Source organism: Phyllostomus discolor, chromosome 9, assembly GCF_004126475.2.
Source record: "Phyllostomus discolor isolate MPI-MPIP mPhyDis1 chromosome 9, mPhyDis1.pri.v3, whole genome shotgun sequence".
NCBI classification, from domain to species: Eukaryota; Metazoa; Chordata; class Mammalia; order Chiroptera; family Phyllostomidae; genus Phyllostomus; species Phyllostomus discolor.
In genome coordinates this window covers 94396804-94418686 of record NC_040911.2, presented here as the reverse complement: position 1 = coordinate 94418686, position 21883 = coordinate 94396804, and the positions used below count along the sequence as shown (strand labels likewise).

At 53.2% G+C, this 21883-nt stretch overlaps 1 protein-coding gene across 1 annotated transcript; it reads right to left on the bottom strand.

The window, feature by feature from the left end:
• Positions 1–510: 510 nt before the first annotated feature.
• PABPC1L (poly(A) binding protein cytoplasmic 1 like) lies at positions 511–21721 on the bottom strand. The gene is given in 15 exon segments (XM_036009876.1): positions 511–1256; positions 1656–1786; positions 3073–3100; positions 3102–3167; positions 3979–4073; positions 4720–4848; positions 5486–5588; positions 6335–6601; positions 10623–10718; positions 11012–11149; positions 14305–14399; positions 14562–14701; positions 16067–16182; positions 18466–18659; positions 20574–21721. Coding segments are annotated over 15 exon segments (2034 nt in total). The 5' UTR covers positions 20767–21721; the 3' UTR covers positions 511–1013.
• Positions 21722–21883: the final 162 nt, after the last annotated feature.

Sequence of the window (21883 nt, the reverse complement as noted above, 5' to 3'; positions counted from 1 at the left end):
TGCTGAGCAATCACAGACCTGCAGGCTGTGTCCACAAACGCTGCGGCCAGGCGACCATTCTCAAAGGGGCTGTCCCCTCTTACTGCCCCCTCCTAAGCAGGCATGTTTTTACCTGGTTGGAGGCAGGTTTTAGTGGTGACATTCAGTCACAACTGTCTTTCTCTTCTTGAGGTCCAGAGAGCCAAGTACCTTGATTTGCTAATGAAACAAGCCGAGGCCTGGACAACCTGAAGAGGCTTTCCCCTCCCTGCAGGGGAGGGAAACCGTGACCTGGGAAGGTAGCCTAGAGCCATTCCTGTCCACACGCGTGTCCTTTGTTACGCCATCCCTGGCCCAGGGCCTGCGAGCAGGGCCGCCTCCCGCACGTTCGCCTGCCCTGGCGGTGCTCCCGCCCGGCGTCCAGGCGTGGGCGCCTGTGGCTGGAGTTCCTTTCTCAGCGCGGGGGTGGTGACAGCCGTTCCGGCCCTCACCGCGGGCACTGGGGGTGGCAAGCTGCTCCTCCGGGGCTCGCACCGGCGGTGCTGCTGTGGTCTGCACTCTCTGTGGCCTGCGTGTGGTGGCGTTCTGTTCCCTGCGGCCGAAGCCCCGACCCAGCCAAGCCTGCCCTCCGCTCACCCCACCTCCCTCACACAAGGCTCCTGGGAGACAAACCGCAGTTTGCAGCACTTTAATGCACAAAGCAAAGAAGGTGATGGCTGGCCAGGTGACCAACCTTCACGCCACACACACACACAGAGCTCAGGTACAGACGCAGCCCCACTGGGAATTAAGTTCCAGATCACAGAGCCAGGAGTAGAAAACGCCGTTGTCTTGTCAGCCAAGGGAGTAAGGGTTCCGTTTTCTGGGGATGAAAGGGTAAAATCAGTGTTTTCTGACGGATGGCAGACTCCTGGTCTTCGGCTAGGAACAGAGAGGGGCCAAGCCACGCCTTCGGGCAGGCAGCACGGAGTGGTGGGGCCCCAGGGAGGCCCAGCCGGGCAGCTGGCAGAGAACGCCTTCCCTGTACTTGATGGTTAACACCCATTCCAGTTGCATGCTTCCCCCAATTTTGTTCCTGGGACCTCAGAGAAAGCAGTGACATGACCTGGCTCTTGGGGACTTGGGGGAAGTCCCTGTCCCATTCTTTGCTGTTTCTGGGCTCGGCTGCTACTCTCGCCTGTCCGCACACCCTCAGCCACCCACCTGGTTTCAGTCACGTTCACTTTCATCCACTCGATGGCCTGGAGAGCCTGCAACACCGCCATCGCCTCTTCCACCTGTGGGGCGGTGGGAGGGGCTTAGTGCCACTGCCCCAGCTGGGTCCCGGGAGAGCCATCCCCCTCCCTGCCCTCCACAGCATTTCTGCAGAGCCCTCCTCTGACTGCTGCTTCCAGCCCCATGACAAGCCCCACGGTCACCTCCAGACAGATGTTTCACTGCGGGACAGCCAGGAAAACCCCAACCCTTACACTGAGTCAGGACACGGCTCCTTGTGCCAACACCTTGCCTGTGGAGCTGCAGGGAATCACCTGTCCCACTCCCGAGTTCTGCAGGTATTAGTGAGACGATAACCCTCATCCGTCCAAGCGACACTTTGCTTGCTCATTCAGGAGACGCCCTGGCCCTGAGCTGCTCTCCTGCCCTCAGGGCTCCCTGCCAGCCAGGCCCCAGCCCACCTTGGCACTGAGGGGCTCCGGGGACTCCAGCATGAGCAGCAGCTCCGAGTTGTCGGTCTCCAGCAGCATGCCCGTGATCTTGCCAGCCAGCTGGGTGTGGACATCGTAGATAAGTGGGTGGAGATGCTCACCTGCACGGAACAGCCCCTGCTGGCTTATGAACGCACCCCTGGCTGGTACCCCAGCATCCCAGGGGCTATTGTGGAACGGAGCAGTGAGACGTCTGGGTGGCTGTCACAGTACTGCCGTGTCACTTAACCTGGTGACCAGAAGCCTCTTCCCCAGCTGTGAATTGGGCATGAAAACCCCGCTCTGGAGGTTAGTCTGCAGGGTCGTGTTTGATACCAGATGTGAAAAAGTTGCACGGGGTGCTTGCTTGTTCTGCAGGAAATAGTTCTAAGTACACACACAGATTCTAGACAGGATATGATAATGCTGAACTTGACCTTATTGGGGGGTGGGGAGCCAAATACACAGGATAAATTCACTTTCCACCACCAGGTACTTCTGGGGAAGGGCCTGGGGTCGGCGGCCAGCCCGTCTCAGCCATGTGTGGAGGGTCCAGCCAGGTTGCGCTGCTGGGTGCCCTGAGGAGGAGAGCTCTCCCCGGGATGAGAAGCAGATGTTTTCACGGCACGGCTTGCGGAGCCTTCTGCCTCCGTTAAGCGCACTGAGCACTTTCCTTTGAGGTGCAGGAGTGAAGAGGGAGGACCCCTGTTTGCTGAGGAAACAACGCAATAGCGTTGCTATTTGCTGAGGGGCAGTAGCAGCGGGGAGCTACAGAGAAGGGCCAGGAGATCTCCGTGGCTTAAAAGAAAGGAACCTGCCTACCACCAGCAGGCTTGCTCATTTGTTTCAACAGTTGGCGGCCCCCTCGCACAGGGCCTGTCCCAGACACAGGAGGAACTGCACGGGAACTCAGGGTCCAGTGGAGAGCGGCACCCGTTTTCCTGATGCACACTTATGTCCTCCCCCTGCAGCGGGCTCTTCTAGGCGGCTGATGCAATGTGGTGAGAGCTGCTCCCCATGCAGGCGAGGTGCGAGGAGCCGCCCCTTATGGGCCACATGTCAGCAGAAAACCCGAGACTACACCCTCCATACTCTTACTCCTTCTCCTGGCCCCCAGCCTCCCCACATCTGGGGTCCTCTCCCAGCCTACATCAAAGTCAAGAACAGCAGAGCTGAAGGAATCCTGGGCACATCTGGTCTGACTGGTATTATAAGATGAGAGAATGGGGCCTGGATGACAGAGGCAGCTCGGGCCAGGTCACCCAGCAGGCTGGTCAGTGGCAAAGCGGGACCCTGTCCTCACGTCTGACCCCCACACTCAGGGTGTTTCCCACCAGGCTAGCCAGCTCCCAGCACCCCCCTGCCCCCCACCCCTCCCCACTCCAGAGCAGGTGAACCAGCCACTCACCAATCATCTGCTTTTGTTTGCGGAGTGGTTGTGGCGGCTGGCATGGACGCGGTCAGGGGCTCCCGTCCGGGGAGGCCTGCAGCAGGCTCCGGGACCTGCGCACGGTGCCCAGGGACACAGCCCCTCACCACCACAGACAGGCAAGGCCTGGAGACACTTGACCCCGCCAGATGAGCACAGGCCTCCAGGAAGGCCTCTGGAAGAGGGGAGCAGGGGGCAAGGTAAGGACGGTCGGGTGGGACGGAGTTCCCCAGGCAAGGGCACGGCAGACCAGACAACGAAGGTCCACTTCCAACACGGGTGTTTCCACAGCGCTAGAACCGCCTAAAGGCCCCCGATGCACGCTGCCCAGCGAAGACACACCCTACGAATCCCTTCGTGCCAGACAAAGCACTTTTGATCAAGCAGCTTTTATGGCCCTGCTCCCAACATACTTCTGACCCTTTCACATCTTGGTAACTTTAAAAGCATTTTGCTGTTTAAAGACTACTCTTGGTCCTTCCGTAAGAGGACTGTTCCAAGTATACATACTGACATTCTAGAACGGGAGATGAAATTGCTGAGTTGAGACTTTTGGGGGATAGCAGGGAGATAAATACTCAGCCTTTAAACTTAATGACAGTAGGTATGTTCAGTTCTGCTCTGCAGATTAATCATGGCTCTGCTTCTCAACACGTAAATGCTGAGACAATCCAAACTGACCAATAATCAAAACGTAACCCTGGCCCTTGTCCTCCTCCTGCTAGTAAAGGTGATCCCTTCTGGACTGCACACGTTAATACATGAAACTTTACAAGCCAAGAAAGGGAAGAAAACCAAGGCCCAGGAAGGGCCAATGCGTTAGCCAAGGCTCTATAGGCAGGCCCCCGGGACCCTGGACTGAGAGGGCAGCTGGGCCGGCCTCACCCCATAGGTGCTGGAGCATCTGTGTGTCGGGAGAGGCCTCCTTGGTGTAGAGCATCCTGCCTCGCCGGGCCCGGTGGTCTGGGTACCGATGTTGGCTGGAAGGAACGAGCAGGGATGTTAGGACCAGGCACCCACCTGAATCCGTAAAGCCTGAAGATGAGCATTCATGCAGAACCCCAGCACCAAGTGCAGGCCAGCACACACCGAGGCGCCAACACCCACCACAGGTGCTTGCCTTCAGGCTCCATCTACCCCCTTGGTCCACAGCTGCTGCTGTGAGCCTACTGAGTTCAGACCTGGCGCTAAGTCCCTGCATGTGCGATCCCATTCACCCACCCACACAGCAAAACGGGGAAAACTGTTCTCATCCCCCTTTTAAAGATGAGCCAATCTGGCCCTGGCCGGCATGGCTCAGTTGGTTGGGTGTCGTCCCGCAGAACGAAAGGTCATAGGTTCGAGTTCCAATCAGGGCACATGCCTGGGTTGCAGGTTCAGTCCCTGGTCGGGGCACATTAGAGAGGCAACTGATCCATGTTTCTCTCACATCAGTGTTTCTCCCCCTCTCTCCCTCCCTCCTCCTCTCTCCCTCCCTCCCCTTCTCACCAGCCCTGCCCTCCAGGAGGGTGAATGGCAGGCTCACTGTGGAAACCAGCTCTGACTCCCCGATACCGCCAACCCAGCACCCAGTCGCCGCCCCAGCCCCTTTGCATGCCCTTTCCTCCCGGCCCTGCCAGCACTCACCCACTCTTTGGGTGAGGGCCACCTGGTGTGGCATCTGGGGGGGGCCCTTCCTGACACTGCTGATGGGGGCCGGGGGGCGCGGAGAGGTGGCTGATGGCTGGCCCATTGAGGTGGCTGGAGGGTAGGTGGCTGCGGTACAGAGAACACCAACAGGGAAAGGTTGGCGGGAAGGGGGCATGTTAATCAGAGTGGCACACCACACCCTGACGGGGCCACGGTGCGGAAGGGGAGCCGGAACATTCCCAGCAGAAAGATGAGTGGATGCACGTCCTCGGGCAGAACCACAACTCCAGGGAGGGGGGTGTGGAAATTTACGATTACAAACCCGACTCGCGTCTCCCCGAAGCCCCAAGATGCACAGGTGTCATGACCACACACCCTCGTCCCCTCCCCCCGACAGTTTCAAGTCAGGGGGACTTCGCTCTTAGAGACAAATCATCATTCATCAGCAACACAGCGAAAGGAGTTCATTTTCTCAGCTTTGCAAGGATTTGCAGCCACCGATCAGACAGATCTTTGGCGCTGACTGAAGATAAGTGAGCCTTTCACAGGTCAGCACTGTGCTTGGTGCTTCCGCGTGTCTCATTCAGGCCCACACTCAGAAGGAGAAACCGAGGCTCGGAGACAAAGTTACCCACCCCGATGAACACCTCAGGAAGTGACAGAGAGCCAGGCTTGACCCCGAAGCTCGTGACCTTTTAACCACTATGTTGCACACCACCCCGCAGGGCCCACACTCGTGGGTGGAAGGGGCAGCGTCACTCACGGGAGGATCTAGGAGGCTGGGCCATCCACCTGGGGGCAGGCTGGACAGGGGGGGCAGGCTGGACAGGGGGGCCAGAGCCATAGTACACAGCCTGGGCTGGAGGCTGTGTGGGAGAAGATGGCCCAGAGTGAGGGGGCTGCGGCAGGGGGAGTTAGAAACCGCATCCCCTCGCGGACACCACCGGCCCCCCAGCAGACTGGCTGGGAAAGACCCACAAAGCCAGGAGGATGGCCTGCTTCCCGTTTTGGGATGTCCATTACCCCTCAGCCTTGAAGGGTGAGATCTCGGGTTCAACCCTTGCCCCTTTTATTGGAACAACTAACCCAATGATTTGGATAAAACTGCGACAGGTCCCACCGGAACTTACACCCCTTTAGGCAATTGCTGAAAGAAGAAGGAATGTCCCAGTCTAGTAGCCTTTAATGGCTAACACCTTTCTACTTCCTCTAGGTCACCAGACCTCCTTTCCCAAACCATGCCTCTCTGCGATGTTAGTACCCCACAAAAAGACCATTTAAACTGGGGGAGTATGACCTACTACTCTGCTGGTTTTGCAAAGTCAGACTGTCTGCAGGCACAGGGGGTAACAACGTATGTGGGGAAGAAACCTGGGCTTCCTTTGTTTACTGTAATACTTCCCAAATTTAAGTTTGGCCAAAGAATCCTTTTCCGCATAACATTCACAAATCCCTCTCTCCTTTTGGGAAGCGCCATTTGACAGCGACACTGTTAGCCCCGTTAGAGGTGGGGTTCAAATGACCTGCTGTCTCTGACAGAGGCAGGTTGGGAACCTATGTCTCCCAGTGAGCTCTCTTCCCGCTCCACCTGGGGTTGCAGGCAGGCCCTCACCTGGGGCACGGTGGGCAGGAAGTAGCTGGCGGGCTGCTGGAAGGAGCCCAGGACGGGCCCGCCCAGGGCCTGCGCGCACAGGCGCTGCTGCATGCACCGGTTGGTCAAGACAGCCTTCCGCTCCTCTTTGCGCTGGGCCAGTGCCACGTACAGCGGCTTGGTGCCGAGGATGCGCCCGTTCATCTCGGTCACGGCCTTTGTTGCCTCTTCTGGAGAGGAAAAACACACAAAGCCAAACCCTTTGCTGTGGCCACCCTCTGTCATCACCTAAAAGCAAGACAAGACAAGGGCTGCTGGGAAGGTGAAGGAACACTCCTGGGGCCTGTTCCTCCCCCTCCCCCGGGGGGCCCATCCTGGCCCGGAGTGGGCTCAGGAGAAAGGTGCCATCAGGGATGTACGGGCACCCCCGCATTCACTGAGGGCCGCCGCATGCCAGATGCCAGATACACTCCTCACGTTACTGCAACTCCCTCTTGAAAGGGGAGGAGCGTGGGGATCCAGAGTGACAGGCCGGAGACCAGGCCCCTGGCCACCAGAGGGCTGCTCGAGTTTCACAGACAGACTGCTGCTCCCCGGAGGAGTCGGGGAACAGCTGCATTTCAGACAACCGTGTTTTTATCTCTCAATTTTCTCTCTGAAAAGACTTCTCAGGCCGCAAAGGGGCGCTGTCACCGAGGGGGCTTTCATGAGGTGAGGTGCCGTCTAGGGTTAGAAATCTAAGACCAGGGTAGGCTCTTCGGCCAGGGCCACAGTCTTAACCGTGTCAGGTGAGGTCACCGTGATGGAAGCCGTCTGCATTCCGACCACCTCTCGGGTTTTGTTAGACTACTCGCTCAATCCTCCGCTTCACCTGTGAGCGAGGACCCGGAGAAAGGTGCTCCCGACAGCTGCCTTTCCTGGAGACTCCAGTAAAGAGTTCGATTTGTAGGGAATATGAAATAATTTGAATTGCTGTTGGTGGTGGTTTAATCTGTTCATTTTTTTTTTTTTTTACTAGAAATAAAAGTTCTGCCCTGGCTGGCGTGGCGCAGTGGATTGAGCACCGGCCTGTAAACCAAAGGGTCACCGGTGTGACTCCCAGTCAGGGCGCATGCCTTGGGCCAGGTCTCCAGTAGGGGGCGCATGAGAGGCAACCACACACTGATGTTTCTCTCTTTCTCTTCCTTCCCTCTCTATAAAAAAAATAAATAAAATCTTAAAAAAAAAGAAAGAAAAGTTCTTTGTACCATTTTTTAAAAAGTGATTTGCCCGGGGTCACCCAGCTGGCAGAGGGTGCATCAGCCAGGACTCCAGCCCAAGGCACAACCTGGGGAACTCCTGGTTGCCTCCACGTGGCCCTGAGTCAAGTCTTTCGGAGTCTGGGGAAAAGGCTCTTAGACTTTTCATTAAAATAATCTTTTTATCTTGGAGTAACTTTAGATCCACAGAAAAGTCTCAAAAATAGTACACAGTTGCTGTGTACCATTCACCCAGCTCTCCCTCAACGTTACCACGGAACGTGTGTCTAAACCAGCACGGTAACACGGGCACAAAGCTGTCAGCTAAACTGTGCCTTTCCTTTGGACTTCACCAGGTTTACTGCTGGTGTTCCTTTTCTCTTCCAGGATCCAATCCACGTTTTAGTTAGGATTCTTCGTCTTCTTTAGGATCAAGAGACTGGCCTGGCTCACCTACACCACGAGCAATGGAGCCGTGATGGTTTTTAAATCTGCTCCCTTGGAGCCCAGACTCTACATCAGTGATTTTCCGACTGCACTTTTCCACCTGCTGCTACAGAGGCCTTACCCTGAGAGTTCGCAGACCCACAGGGAGGCCCGTGCAGGGAGTTCGTGGGGTCTGTAAACACAGATGGGGAAAAAATGGCATCTGTGTTTTCATATTAGCATTCCCCTCTATTCTGAATGCGGGCAACAAAAAATACCATAGCAGTATTAGCTATGCTTGTGATTTTGACAGGAAGAGAAAATCTTTTCATATCACAGTCATTATTGCTGATCTCAAAATATCTTTTATGCTAGTTGCTACTTCCCTGGGTCTTACAGTTTGATGCATTAATGCAGAAGCACAGCCCCGGCCGGTGTGGCTCAGTTGGCTGGGCATTGTCCTGCAAACCGAAAGGTCTCCGGTTCGGTGCCCAGTCAGGGCGCATGCCTGGGTGGCGGGCTCCGTCCTGGTTGAGGCTCATACAAGGGGCAACGGATGGATGTTTCTCTCTGCAATCGACGTTTCTCTCCCTCTCTCTCCCGCCCTTCCCTTCTCTCTAAAATCTGTAAGCATGTCCTCGGGTGAGGATAAACAGTAAAATAAAAAATAAATAAAAATAAATAAAGAAGCACATACTGCTATCACCTTGGTATTTTGATCATTCTTTCAGTATAACTGTTCATTATAATCCTATGAATTTTCCCTTATGCTTTTAAAACTATTCTCCAAAGGGGTCCACAGGTTTCATCAGACAGCCAAATTTTCTTGGCACAAAAATACTGTCCTAACAAGTTAATAAGAACGTATGTTAGATAGTAAAAAATAATAACAACAATAATAAAATTAGTACAACTAACACTTATGCAAAGCTTACTATGAACTTAATAGTAATGCTTAACGTAAATACTTCATATACATTAACTCATTTGATTTTCCTAATCACTGTTTTATGAGAAAAGATATTACATTCTATAAAAATATATAAATATATAAAATCAATTAACAAAACAGGTGTGCCTCAACTCTAATCTAAAAATCCAGAGTTTTACAATTCCCTTCGTTCAAGGAGTCCTCAAGGAGGTGGGCAAATCTCCTGAAATTATACGCAATGTACCTAAATAATTAGATCATGACATCACTGCTTATTGCGGGCAGGCGCTCTACATGCAGGTTCTTCAGCTCTCAGGAAACCTCTAGAGACAGAGAACATTGCCCCATTTTACAGACAGGCAAACAGAGTCTGAAAGGCACCGCTCCTTCCCTGAGGTTCCACAGCTAGTTAACGGTAGGACTGGGATTTAGACCTAGTTCTGATTAACTTGAACATCCCAGCTTTTGACCACAACACTGCACCACATGTGCACTTGCCGGAAAAGAGGGCCCACAACTTCTTCTGGTGTGAAATCAAATTTCCTGTTGCCTAATTTACATGCCCCACAGCTTTCTGTCACTTTTTTTTTTCAAAAGCTCCTTAACTCAAAAACTGTTTGAACCTCTTTCCCAAACACTAGGACCCATAAAGGACATTTAAAGAAGGATTTAACAGGCAAAAGAACTTCTACACCACTTCCTAAGAACACAGCCATCACAATACACGTGCAGGTCCCAGCCCATTATCCACACGGATCTCTTTGGAAAGTTCCTCATTCCCATGTGCAGCTCCCTACCTCCTCATGGCCAAGTCAAATCCTGCTGCCACTGCCACTTCTTACAGGAAGCCCTCCCTCCTGTTCCACTGAGCTACCACAGCTCTGCCTCCAATACTTGCCTTATGACCGATTTCAGTTGGTGATGCATCTGACTTCCCCACTACACTACACGCTACTCAGGGACAAGGATTCGTTTCTTCCCACAGGGCCTGGTAAAACAGCAGGTGCTTAACTATGAAATGAATGAACACGGGGCCATCTTAAAATAAAGATGGCTGCTTTTAAAAATAAAATGCCCAGTCCTTACCCTCAGAGAGCTACACTCAATTTCTGACTCAGGTGTCTGCATTTAAGAGCTCCCTAGGGGATTTTAGCAAGAAGTCCAAGTTGAGAACTGACCAGCGAGGTCAACTCCCTCATCTGGAAGATGAGGCTCAGAAGATCTGCTCAAGGTCACGGAGCTACTGAGTCGAACAGCCCATCGGCACACCTCCGGTGCTAAGAGGGCTTCACAGATGGGGAAGAATAAATAACAAGTGGTATAGTCCACCCCTCTCATTTGTCAGATGGAGAAATTGAGGCCCCAGGGGGAGAGGCACGTCACCAGCCATGGCCGGACAACTGAAGTCAACAGAAATGCTCAGACATGAATTTCTGGAATCTGGCATACAGTAGGCACTCAAGAAATGCTTGGTGAATGAACCAAGGTCACGGTGAGCCCCAGTAAGACCCACTGTGCTCCTACCCTCTTCCCCTCCAGCCCAGACAGGGCTGCAGATGGACAGCGAGCTCCAGCAGCGTCAGACACAGCCCCCAAAGCCACAATGTGCAGCTCAGCACCGACTCCCTGGACGCCATGGGAGGAGGGGGGAGTGTGGGCAGCGAGAGGATGTGAGGGGGAGGCTCTGTCTCTGGTAGATGCCCACGGCCCTCACCTTGGCACTGGTGATCACTCCGTAGGGAGAGAACTCTTTCCTCAGTTTCTCATTATCGATGGAGTCATCCAGGTTCTTCACATACAGGTTCACGCCCTGGAAGGGAAGGACACTGCTAGATACGCCTTCCGCTCCCAGCTCCTGGTTGCCTTGCAGGGCGGAGGGTGGGGTGCTGCAGGCAGTGGAAGCCCTGGCCACCAAGCCTCCTGTCCCCAGTCTGGCACAGCACCCAGGCACCCCACCAGTCATGCAGCACACCCATCACCTGGAAGCTGGAGCCCCCACCATCCGTAAAGCCAAGTTCCCAGGAGTGGGATTGCTAGAGGAGGGAGTCACGTTCAGGGCCCTCCACACACAGACGCGGCCGCCTCCAGGGGGCTGGCTCTCACCTGGTAACGGTTCAGCCGGTCCTGCTTCATCTGCTCGAACCTTTGCTTAAGCTCGTTCTGCCGCTCTGCCCGCTTCTGGGCCCGGCTCACGAAGAGCAGCCGCCCGCTCACCTCCTTCCCGTTCATGTCTGTCACAGCCTGTGCAGAGAAAATGTAGCGAGAGTGCTGGGTGACCACCCTCACGGGGCCCTGGCCTCCAGTCCCCCTCCTCAGTCTAGAGGGGGCCACCTGCCAGCCAGGCCATCTTGTTAGCTGAGAAAATCAGTACCAGGATAAAGGTCATCCACTAAAAAAACAAACAAACATGGGATAGAATTTCAGCATAAACTGTAGATATTTTTTTTAAAAATACCTTGCTTTTGGCTGTATTGTAAAAAGGGAAATGGACATTTGCAAAGCTTCCCATATTTGACCATTACTTTCTGACTATACGCCGATTTTTTTTAACAAGGCACGCACAATTCTTTCAAAATGGCATGACAGCATAATCGATATCCTTTCCTTCATGTTGGATTTCATGGCACAAAGAGTCCTTTGGCTAATTATGAGGACTTTAGTTTCAGAAACATTTGTGTTTTCACGCTTGTTGATTTTTCCTTTCTCCAGTTAACCGGCCTGAGACTGCCGGGCCCTAACTTGTCTGTGGCTTTGACTGCATGAAATCCTACATCTTCGGTGAGATGTGCAACTTCTCTCGGCTACCCTTTTACACGAAACTGAATTTGCACTCACTTACCCCCACAAATCAGCAAAAGGCAGAGCCCCATGTGCCTGACTCATTATTGGTCAGGACCACAAAACAGTGTTAGTAAAGAGAAATGGTGAAGGGAACTACTTTTTTAAAAAAATTTCATCTACTTATTTTCAGAGAGAGGAGAAGGGAGGGAGAAAGAGAAGGAGAGAAGCAGTGATGTGTGAGAGAAACATCAAGTAGTTGCCTCTTGTTCACCCCCAGATGGGGACCCAGCTGCCAACCCAGGCTTGTGCCCTGACAGGGAATTGAACCGGTGACCTTTTGGTTCATAGGCCGACCCTCGATCCACTGAGCCACACCAGCCAGGGCGGGAACTGACTTTTTAAGTGGTCACTTCACTAATAAATAGTTTCACGTAATGATGACTTTTGCTTTCCTGCCTAAATATACAAATATATGCAAATATATGTAAATATACACTGGGGACCCAAGAATTGCCAGTTCTACACCAGTCTTAAAGGCCATACCAAAGTCTCTAAGAGCCTGGAGTTAATGGACCACTGTAGCTTCTTCCATCTACTCCCTCTAATCATTTTATAGTTGGAGGAAGCAAAACCTAGAGAGAGGGCGGGACTCATCCAAGGACTCACAAGAAGTTACCTTTCAATGGAGCCATTTACTTAAATACAAACTTCAGAGTCAGAAAGAGCTGGTTCTAATCCCAGTGGTCACTCTTACTAGCTCCAACCCATGGAACCTCCTAACAGCAGCAGAGCCCACCTTCGTGGGAGCAGAGATGAAAGTGTACGCAGAACCCTTAGCACAGTGCCTGGCCCAGTCCCAGTGCTCAGTGAGAAGTGGCTGCTGTCCAGATGGCCCCAGGATCCAGGTGTCCAGCCAGAACCCACCGTGAGTGGGGCTCTTCCCTGCCCAGTGGTCTTCACGGGGCCGCAGCCACGGAAAGAGCTTTCTGGTGAGAGGCCAGACACAGCATCTGTTATACCAGCGTTGTCACTGTGTGACCGCGTGCCATTCATTCGTTCAGCAGACACGTGTCTGGTATCTCCTGGCAGATACGATACTGGAGACTCAATAGTGAAACGACACCCAGGCCCCACCTGCACCTCTGCCCGTGGAAATCTGTGCTAATGATGGAGAGGGACAGACGGCATCACAAAGTCAGGGAAGGCAGGAAGAGGCAGCTCTGGAAGGAGGGAAAGTATAAGCCGAGGCCCAAAGGGCAGGTGCCGAGTAGTCTAAAGCTCCGCTGTCCAATACGGTGGCCACCGCGGCTACTACGCTCAGGAAATACGGGTAGTCTGGATTGTGCTGTCAGTACTGGACTTTAAAGAATTAAGTACAGTAAAAAAGAGTGTAAAAAAAAATCTCAAGTTTTATGTGAAATATTCATTGAAGTGGTCTAATTTAAATGTTATGTTGAATAAACTGTATTATGAAAATTAATTTCACAGTTTCTCTTTCTACCCCTTTTAATGTGGCTACTGGAAATTTTTTATTTTATTTTTTTATCTTTTGGAAAATTTTAAAGATTTTATTTATTTTTATTTTTAGAGAGGGAAGGGAGGGAGAAAGAGAGAGAGAGAAGCATCAGTGTGAGGTTGCTGGGGGTCATGGCCTGCAACCCAGGCATGTGCCCTGACTGGGAATCGAACCTGCGACACTTTGGTTCACAGCCCGCACTCAATCCACTGAGCTACACCAGCCAGTGCTATTGGAAAATTTTAAATCGCACGTGTGGCTCGTGTTACAGTTCCACTGGAAAGCACTAGTCCAAAGAGTAGGGAAAGCGATGCCCTTGGCCGCGTGGCTCAGTTGACTGGAGGACAGTCCTGATGCACCAAGGCTGTGGGTTTGATCCCTGGTCAGGGCACGTCCCAGATGCAACCAATGAATGCACGAATAAGTAGAGCATTAAATTGATGTTTCTTTCTCCCTCCCTCCCCCCCTCTAAAATTAATAATTTTTTTTTTCTTAAAGAGTAGGAAAGGGCCCTGGCTGGTGTAGCTCAGGGGATTGAGCACCAGACTGCGAATGAAAGGATCACTGGTTCGATTCCCAGGCAGGGCACAGGCCTGGGTTGCAGGCCAGGTTCCCCAGTGGGGGGCGTGTCAGAGGCAACCAACCACACATTGATGTTTCTCTCCCTTTCTCTCTCCCTCCCTCTCTGTTTAAAAATAGATTAATAAAATCTTTTAAAAAATACAAAAGAGAAGTATTGTGAGAAAACAGCATTTGCAAATGCCTGGAAGCAAGAAATAGCATAGTACTTCCCCTCCCTGGCATCCATCCCGCCATCAATTCAAGAAGAGGGTAGTGGCTGTCTAGAAGGCCCCTTCCACCTTCCAGCAAGAATGTATGCAAATAAGCCAGCCTCGTGGCTTGGAAGCCACTGAAGGAGGCTTAAGCCTTCAGCCTTCAGCACAGGCAGGAAGGACCCTGACTCGAGTGGCCGGGGCAGGGGCGGGACTTCCTTTCCTTCCACAGGCAGCTGGAGCCCTCTGCTCCTGATCTCCCTTATTCCCAGTCCTGGCTCAGCACCTCCTCCTTGAAACGGGGCCCTGGGGAGGCAGGCTCCTACCTTCTGGGCTTCCTCATGCTTCTCAAAGTTGACAAAGCCAAAGCCTCGGGAGCAGCCGCTGTCATCCCTCATCACCTTCACGCTCAGCATCTTCCCTGGGAAGACCCAACCTGGCTCAAAGGGGAGGCTGGGGAGCCTAAGGTGTTCCCCCTTTCCTCCCACAAGCCCCCGGGAAGCCCCAGGAGAGTCCCTCCTCCCAGCCTGACCAAGAAGCAGAAGAGCAAGTGACCCCAAACCCTCTAGGGAAACACACCCACCAAACGGGGAGAAGAGCTGCCCCAGGCCCTGCTCATCCACGTCCACTTGGAGGTTCTTCACGTAGACGTTGGTGAACTCCGCGGCCCCCGCCCCCAGCTCAGCCTCCCGCTCCCGTCGGGACTTGAAGTGGCCGACGAAGCTGCAGACACACCGACAGGGTAGGCAGCTGCCAGCCATCAGCCACCCCCATCTCCACCCCAGCCCATCCGTCAAGCCTGGGTCATTGGGGTCAATTCCTACCAGCCTCCAGGCCTCTGATTCCCTCATCAGAAGGCCGGGCAGGGCAACACCTCTTAGACGGAATATATCCAAGGCCAAGATTATATGTGCCAGGGTAAGGCTAAGAAGACTTAATTCTTGTGGCAATTGCCCAAGGACCTCCTACCAGACACCCCAAGCAGCTGAGTGCACAGCAGATAAGAGCATGAACTTGGAAGTCACATTTGAATCCTCGCTCAGCGGTTGCCTAGCTGTGGCAAGTTCTGTAATCTTTCCAAGTTTCCATGTTCCTTCTGGTAAAACTGGGATCAAACTCACACCACAGGGATGTGCTCATTCATTTACCGTGTACTGGGCACGCTGGGGGAACAGCGGGGAGACAGAGAGACACGGTCCACACCAGTGGTGCTCTGGGGGAACTGGCGTCTCTTAAAAACAGCAGTAATTTTTAAAATGGTAATGTCCACATTCATGTCAACGCATCGAAGAAAGTGTCACAGATGAAGAAAAAAAAAAGCATAAGAAAATCTGATGGTTTCCACAGCCCATTTAGCACAAACAAATTGTAGCTGCCACTAAAAACCAGAAAACACACTGGCATAGGTGACCTGGGACAAACTGGAGCTGACAAAGACAACGTCCTTCTGGGAAAAGCCCGCCGTGGTTCAGTTTCATGGACTGGAGCCTCCCCCGGGGAAACCCCAGACAGCAGACTCTGAGGGCAGCTCCCAGCTCAAAGCCTCCACAGCCCTGAGCAGGAGCTCCGCCACCACATGGGCAGGAGCAAAGCCGGGGGAGGGGCGCCGCCAGAGCCTCTTCCCTCCAGCACGCGCATCCCAACTTTCCCATCTGTGAAGCGGGGATGATGCCAAACTGAAACGGGTGAAGAAGGCCAGCTAAGCACATGCCTACTTTCCCTCCATCCGAAACCCCCGTGAAACGACACAAAAGACTTGAGAAAAAAATTCACAAGCAGCTAAGAAGGCTGAGTCCACTGACGATCTGGCTGTCAGCTGTTCCTGCTAGGACTTCAGGACCATCTCTTCACTTACTGCTCGGAACAACCCTCTGAGCGTACCAGCAGCCCCACCTCTCTTTGAGGAAAGGGAGGCCCTGCGAGGCCGAGCCACTCTCCCGAGGTCACACTGCCAGGAAGGACACAGGTTGCTGCTGGGTGCCTGGTGCCCGTGAGATGGTGGCGGGTCGCATGGGTCCCCAGCTGGTGGTGCCATGATTCCGTCCCTTCAGCTTCAGCCCCCCCGCCTCCCCCAGGCCCGCCACTCACACTTTGCGGTCATTCAGCAGCATCCCATTCATGGTGCGGATGGCCTTCTGCGCGGCCTCGTAGGTCTCGAAATGGACAAAGCCAAAGCCTCGGGAGCCGTGACTGTCACACACCACCTGGGCCATACAGAAAAGGGACAAGGAGAGCATCCGACCGAGGGTTCAGGTAGAAGAGAATGGCAGAACAATAACAGCTCACGTCAGAGGGCTTGCTTTGTGCACAACACTCCATTTTAGATGGGAAACTAAAGCTCAGAGAGGTTGATCCACTTGCTTAAGATCACACTGTAAGGAGGAACAGAGTCCTCAAACTGAACACAGGTCTTTTGTACCACAGACAAGTTTTTAATTATCTTGCTAAGCTGCTGGGCAAGAGGATCAGATTCAAACCTCTATTTTTGCATCCTTGTTTTGTTTTTTCTTTGCTTTTAAAAAATATTTTAAATTGTATTTATTCATTTATTTTAGAGCAAGAAGAAGAGAAAGCAGCACACACAGAAGGAAACATTGACCTGTCATTCCACTCATTCATGCAGTCACTGGTTGCTTCTCGTATGTGCCCTGATCAGGGATCGAACCCACAACCTTGGTGTATGGGGACGATGCTCTAACCAACTGGGCTACCCGGCCAGGGCCTTGCATCCTTGTTTGTAACAGCAAATTAGAAACAATCAGAGTACCCATCAAGGAGACGAGTGAGGTAAGTTACATTCATACTGGCTGACTGCGTGTGTGCAGCTGAAGGGATCTGGCAGGTTATGCACCTGACACAGACTGACCTGGAGGGCATATCATTAAGGGGAGAAAAAAATCAAGCCCCACTGGGTTAATAAAGTGACAATCTACACATGGGAAAATTTTAAACAGAAACACACAAAACTGTTAACAAAGACTATTTCTGGGGACTGGGATTGAAAAGGATGGAGCCCTCTTTTTCACCTCATTCCTTTCTACATTGTTTAAACGCTACCACTTTATGTACTGTTTCAACAACAAACTTGTTTTAATTCTGTAAAAGACCTACAAACGTTCTCCCCCCGTTCTGCAAGCCTCCTGGCTCAAATGAGAAGGACAAAGCTTGAGACCGGGAAAAGTCTGTGGGTCACACAGTTCCCATCCCTCTGGTTGAACCTGCACTAAGACCACTGAGGCCCATTTCAAGTGCCCCTGGCTCCGCCCACCTCTGCAGCCAGTGCCCAGCTCAGCCAAGTGGCATTTTCTGCCTAGGCAACCACCCCGCCTCCCAGCCCAGCTTCCATGCTGACCACTGGTATGCTTCTTCTAAAATGTTACTGTGACCGTGTCCCCTTGGGACCTCGCTTCCAGTAGCTCCTACCCTCCACGGAACTAGATCAACTTGGCATTGGAGGCTCTTCGGTTGGCCCTGGACTAGTCTTGCTTCCAAATCCAAGCCCACCACACCCTCCTCCACTTTCCAGCCCCCAACAGGGTTCCTACACTTTCAACTCAAGTGCCAGCTTTTCTGTTCGGATTCAGTCCTGTTGACTGGGTTCCTGCTTTGGGCCAAGCACCTGCTAAGGGCACTGTACACTTATCTTGTTAATAGTTGCCATAAGAACACTTTCAGCCATTTCTTAACCTCTAAGCCTGATTGGGGGAAATGGGAATAAAGATTTATTGAGCATCTACTATGTGTCATATCTCATTCCAGATACTGGGACACAAAGGTGAATAAGAACAAGTTCACTATTCATAGGAAACTTCCATTCTCTTATAAATCATAAAAACAAGATCCGGCCATTGACTGCCATGATGGCCTCCATTAATGGCCTTGTTGTAACTACAGCTTTTCTCCTATAGTTTCTGTGGTCCTCTCACTCTGAATTGGGCCTGGTGTTGTGGCTTGCTTCAGCAAATAAAATGCAGAGGAAGTGACGGTGGGCCAGTTCCGCTCTCAGATCTCAAGAGGCCGGGTGAGCTCCCACTCTGCCTCTGGGCCCCTGTCGTTGCCATGGGAACAGCCTGGGCTAGGCTGCTGGGGGAGGAAAGACCACGGGGAGGAAAGCTGAAATGCTCCAGCTGACAGCCAGCCACTGCCTCAAAGCAGAGCCAATCAGCTCTCCGCAGGCACAGGAAGGAGCTCAGCCAAGGCCAAAAGACCTGCCCAGCCGAACCTCCCCCAAATCACCAACTGCAGAATTATAAGCTAAATAATGGCTGTCGACAGTGACGTAGCTTTAGGGTGGGTACACAGCCGGAGTGGATTGAAACCCAGGCCTCCAACAGGTCTGTGAAGACGGAACTGAAAGGGTCACCATCATTCAGGTACTTCCTGAACCTGCTGCTTACATGAAGAGACCTCACATACTGTCAGGGGAGAGGCTGCTCTACCACACAGGTACCTGACGCAGACATCCCCCCCTCAGGAGGCGCACCCACCTTGCAAGAGAGGATGTTCCCAAAGGCGGAGAAGGTGTCATACAGGGCCTTGTTGTCAATGGACTCCTCCAGGTTCTTGATAAAGACGTTGCCCACGCCTGACTTGCGAAGCCCGGGGTCTCGCTGGGACCACATGATGCGGATGGGCTGGCCTTTGATCACCTCGAAGTTCATTGTGTCCAGTGCCCGCTCGGCTGGACAGGAGGAGGAGAGAAAGGAGCAAGATAAGGGGACTTTCTTTCCCTGGGTCCTCAGGTGCTTAATTGGGAGCCGCCTCCAAAAGAAAAAAAACAAAAAGCCAGTCTCTGGGTCTCACTGGAGAGAAGAGCTTGCAGACCCAGGAAGGATAAAAATGAAATGTATGGCATTCCTCCCATTTTTTAGGATCTCATTCAAACTCCTCCCTGTAGCCACGTGAGCACGAATTCCTCCCCCCACTTTACAGAAGGGAAAACTGAGGCTCAGAGAGGGGAAGGGTCGGTGGCAGAGCCAGGTCTACTGTGGTCGCTAAAGCACACTGAGCAGATGAAAATGTAAAGGAGGACTCCTACGACAAACGGTGGCAGCAGTCTAAGGAAATTAAAGCTCAAGGCGCTGAGCAGCGGAGTCGAGATTTGATCCCGAGTAGTAGGGTTCGGGGGGAGGAGCACATCACCTCTCTGAGCTGGCTTCTTCCTGTGAAGCAGGGATGGTGATAATATTAACCACCCTCTCACACTCAGCAAAGGGAGATAATACCATCTACCTCCATGTTGCTGCACAGGCTGAAAGTTAAATAAGGTCTGCAAGGTGCCCTGTCCTTTGCACCCAGCACAAAACAGGTGGTTGGCAAATGGCAACGCGTCTGAAAACAGCAGCCTTTGCCCATCTTCCTGCCACTACTGCGGCCCCCTCCCAGGTAATATGCTGTCTCCTGCTCCAAGGATCCCTCCACGTTCACAGGCAGAGAGAGAACTCGGCATTTCAGGAAGCCTGCTTTTCCCATCTAGTCCTGCCAATGAACACCCAGGGGCAAAACCCCTCTTCTCTGGAGCTCAGCTTCAGCACCTATGAAGTCTGGCCAAAAGGTCAGGTGGTGCAAGGCTTGGAGGAAGATGGAAAGGGCAGTGGGCGGGGAAAGCAGAGCAAAGGGGAAGTCCCCCTGGAGTCCAGCTCAGTCATCCCTCACCCACTGGGAAACAGGCTGAATCACCCCAGCAAACCCCCAGCTCAGGGAGCCCCCCCATCCACCCAGGAGACTCGGGTAAGGGTGCTCTCTTTTGGAGCTGGCCAGGCAAGCCTCTTTTGGTTGTTTCTAGAGACTTAACACCTGAACGATACAGTTACTATTATTGTTCTTAAATTACCACTTATTGAGGCCTTCGAATGTACTAGAGATACTTCATGGACACAGCTCGCCTTCCACGCTGCAGGGGAATAAGCCTCAGCCCCCTTCACAGATGAAGCATGGAGTGTGAACTCTTGCTCAAGCTCACACCCTAGTGGTAGAGCCCGAACAAAACCCGGTGCTCTTAGTCTTGAAACCCTCTCAGCGGAAGTGTGGACACAGCCATCTGGAAAGCTCTGGGCAGTTCTGTCAGCTCTGAGAAACGGCCTGCCGAGCCTAGAGTGGAGGTGGCTTCTCCGGGCTCGCCAAGGGGGAGGCACCCGGTGCAGACCTCCGGTTCCGCTGCTGGAAGAGGCGGAGCCCCAAGCCCAGCTCCCCTGGCTTCCCTACTCACCACCTGCGTGGCCTTCCACATCTCCCTCACCAGGTGCTTTGAATTTTCTCCTCTTCCCCACCACTCTATCAGGCAGGTGCCACCCCCTTCTTCAGACAGGCAACGGAAGCTCAGAATGGTTAGGCAATTTGCTCAAAGTCACACACAGCTGCTGGCTTTCAAATCCCAGCTCGGCCTGGCCCCCAAGTCCTTGCCTGTTTTTAAGCAGCCTTAACACCTCCCCTCTGCAAAAAGGAGCACCAGTAAAACGAACAGTAGACGCACACTAACTGCTAGTTCCTGCTTCAGGGGCGTCTCTGGGCCTGTTTTCCTGGCTGCAGAAGAGATGAAGGAGCGGATGGCCGAGATGCCGCCCGTCTGTCGGCGCCCCCCTCCCCCGGGGCTCACCGTCGGCCGGCTGCTGGAAGTTGATGTAGGCATAGCCCAGCGAGCGGCGGGTGATCACGTCGCGGCACACGCGGATGGACAGGATGGGACCCGCGGGCGAGAACTTCTCGTAGAGCATGGCCTCGGTCACGTCTGGATGCAGGTCGCCCACGTAGAGAGAGGCGAGCGGGAGACCCGCTCCGCTGGCCTGCATGGCGCGCGGCGCGGGAAACGGGGAGCGCGGGACTCTCGCTCCCCAGGATGGCCACCCCTCCCTTTACCATCCCCGGCGCCCCGCGCGCCAATCGGTATTCCTCGGGGCCCCTCCCTTCTTAGCTCCCCACCTGGAACCCCCTCAACGTTCTAGAAGCCTCAGGTGGGCGGCATCTCTGGCCCCGCCCCCAGAGGCGGGGAGAGTCTTTCTCCCCCGACCCGGGGTGCGGCTGCGAAGACGCGGTGGAGTCGAGTCCTCTGGGAGGGGCAGAGACCAGGGTTCTAATCCTCAACGTCATTGCCTTTCTGGGTCCTTCCCTTCATGTGGGAGTCCAACCACTAAAGCCTTCCTTGACACTGGCTCTTATGCCTAGGATATTCCCTGCCCACCTTCCTCACAGATTCCATTCCATGCAGGTGCACGCCACCAGGTTCACCGAAGCCTGTATGGAAAGTTGGGGACCTAACAGAACGTCAGGGTGGTGGTCCCAAGCTGCGTAGCAATACCCGTCGGTCTGAGCGTGCAACTTCGACCTCTAGCGTGGGTTCACTTCCAAGGAATTCCACCCCATTGCGAAACAGTACTCCCGATTTCCCTGCTGCAACACGGAGGGGAGGTTCCCACTGACCGACCCTTCGTTGGATGTGATTTTGACAGGGCGGGGGCTGGTGGGGCTGCCCAGCCTACAGCGGCAAGAATGCACCAGTTCTAATCTTGGACTAAAAAATACCCCCTCTGTCCTATTTCTTCTCTCCTTAGGGACATTTTTAGAAAGAGGCAAATCCCCCAAGGAAGCCCAGCGCTGCCAGCTCCCATAAACAGCGTTGGGGCAGACGACAGACTGGTATTACTTTGGAGATGACCAGGCCTGATGCAACCACCTCTCTGTCTTGGTTCCATCTCAGGGTTTAACAGCCCAGGTCAGGGCAGAGGGGCCTAGCTGGGTAGCTCAGTGGGTCAGAGCATCGCCGGATAAGCCAAGGCTGCAGGTTCAATCCAAGGGAACTCACACAACTCAATGAATGACGAATAAGCGGAACAAATTGACGTGTCTCTCCTTTCCTCCCTAAAAATCAAGTATAAAGAACGTAGAATACTTTCAAAAAATAAAAGAGCA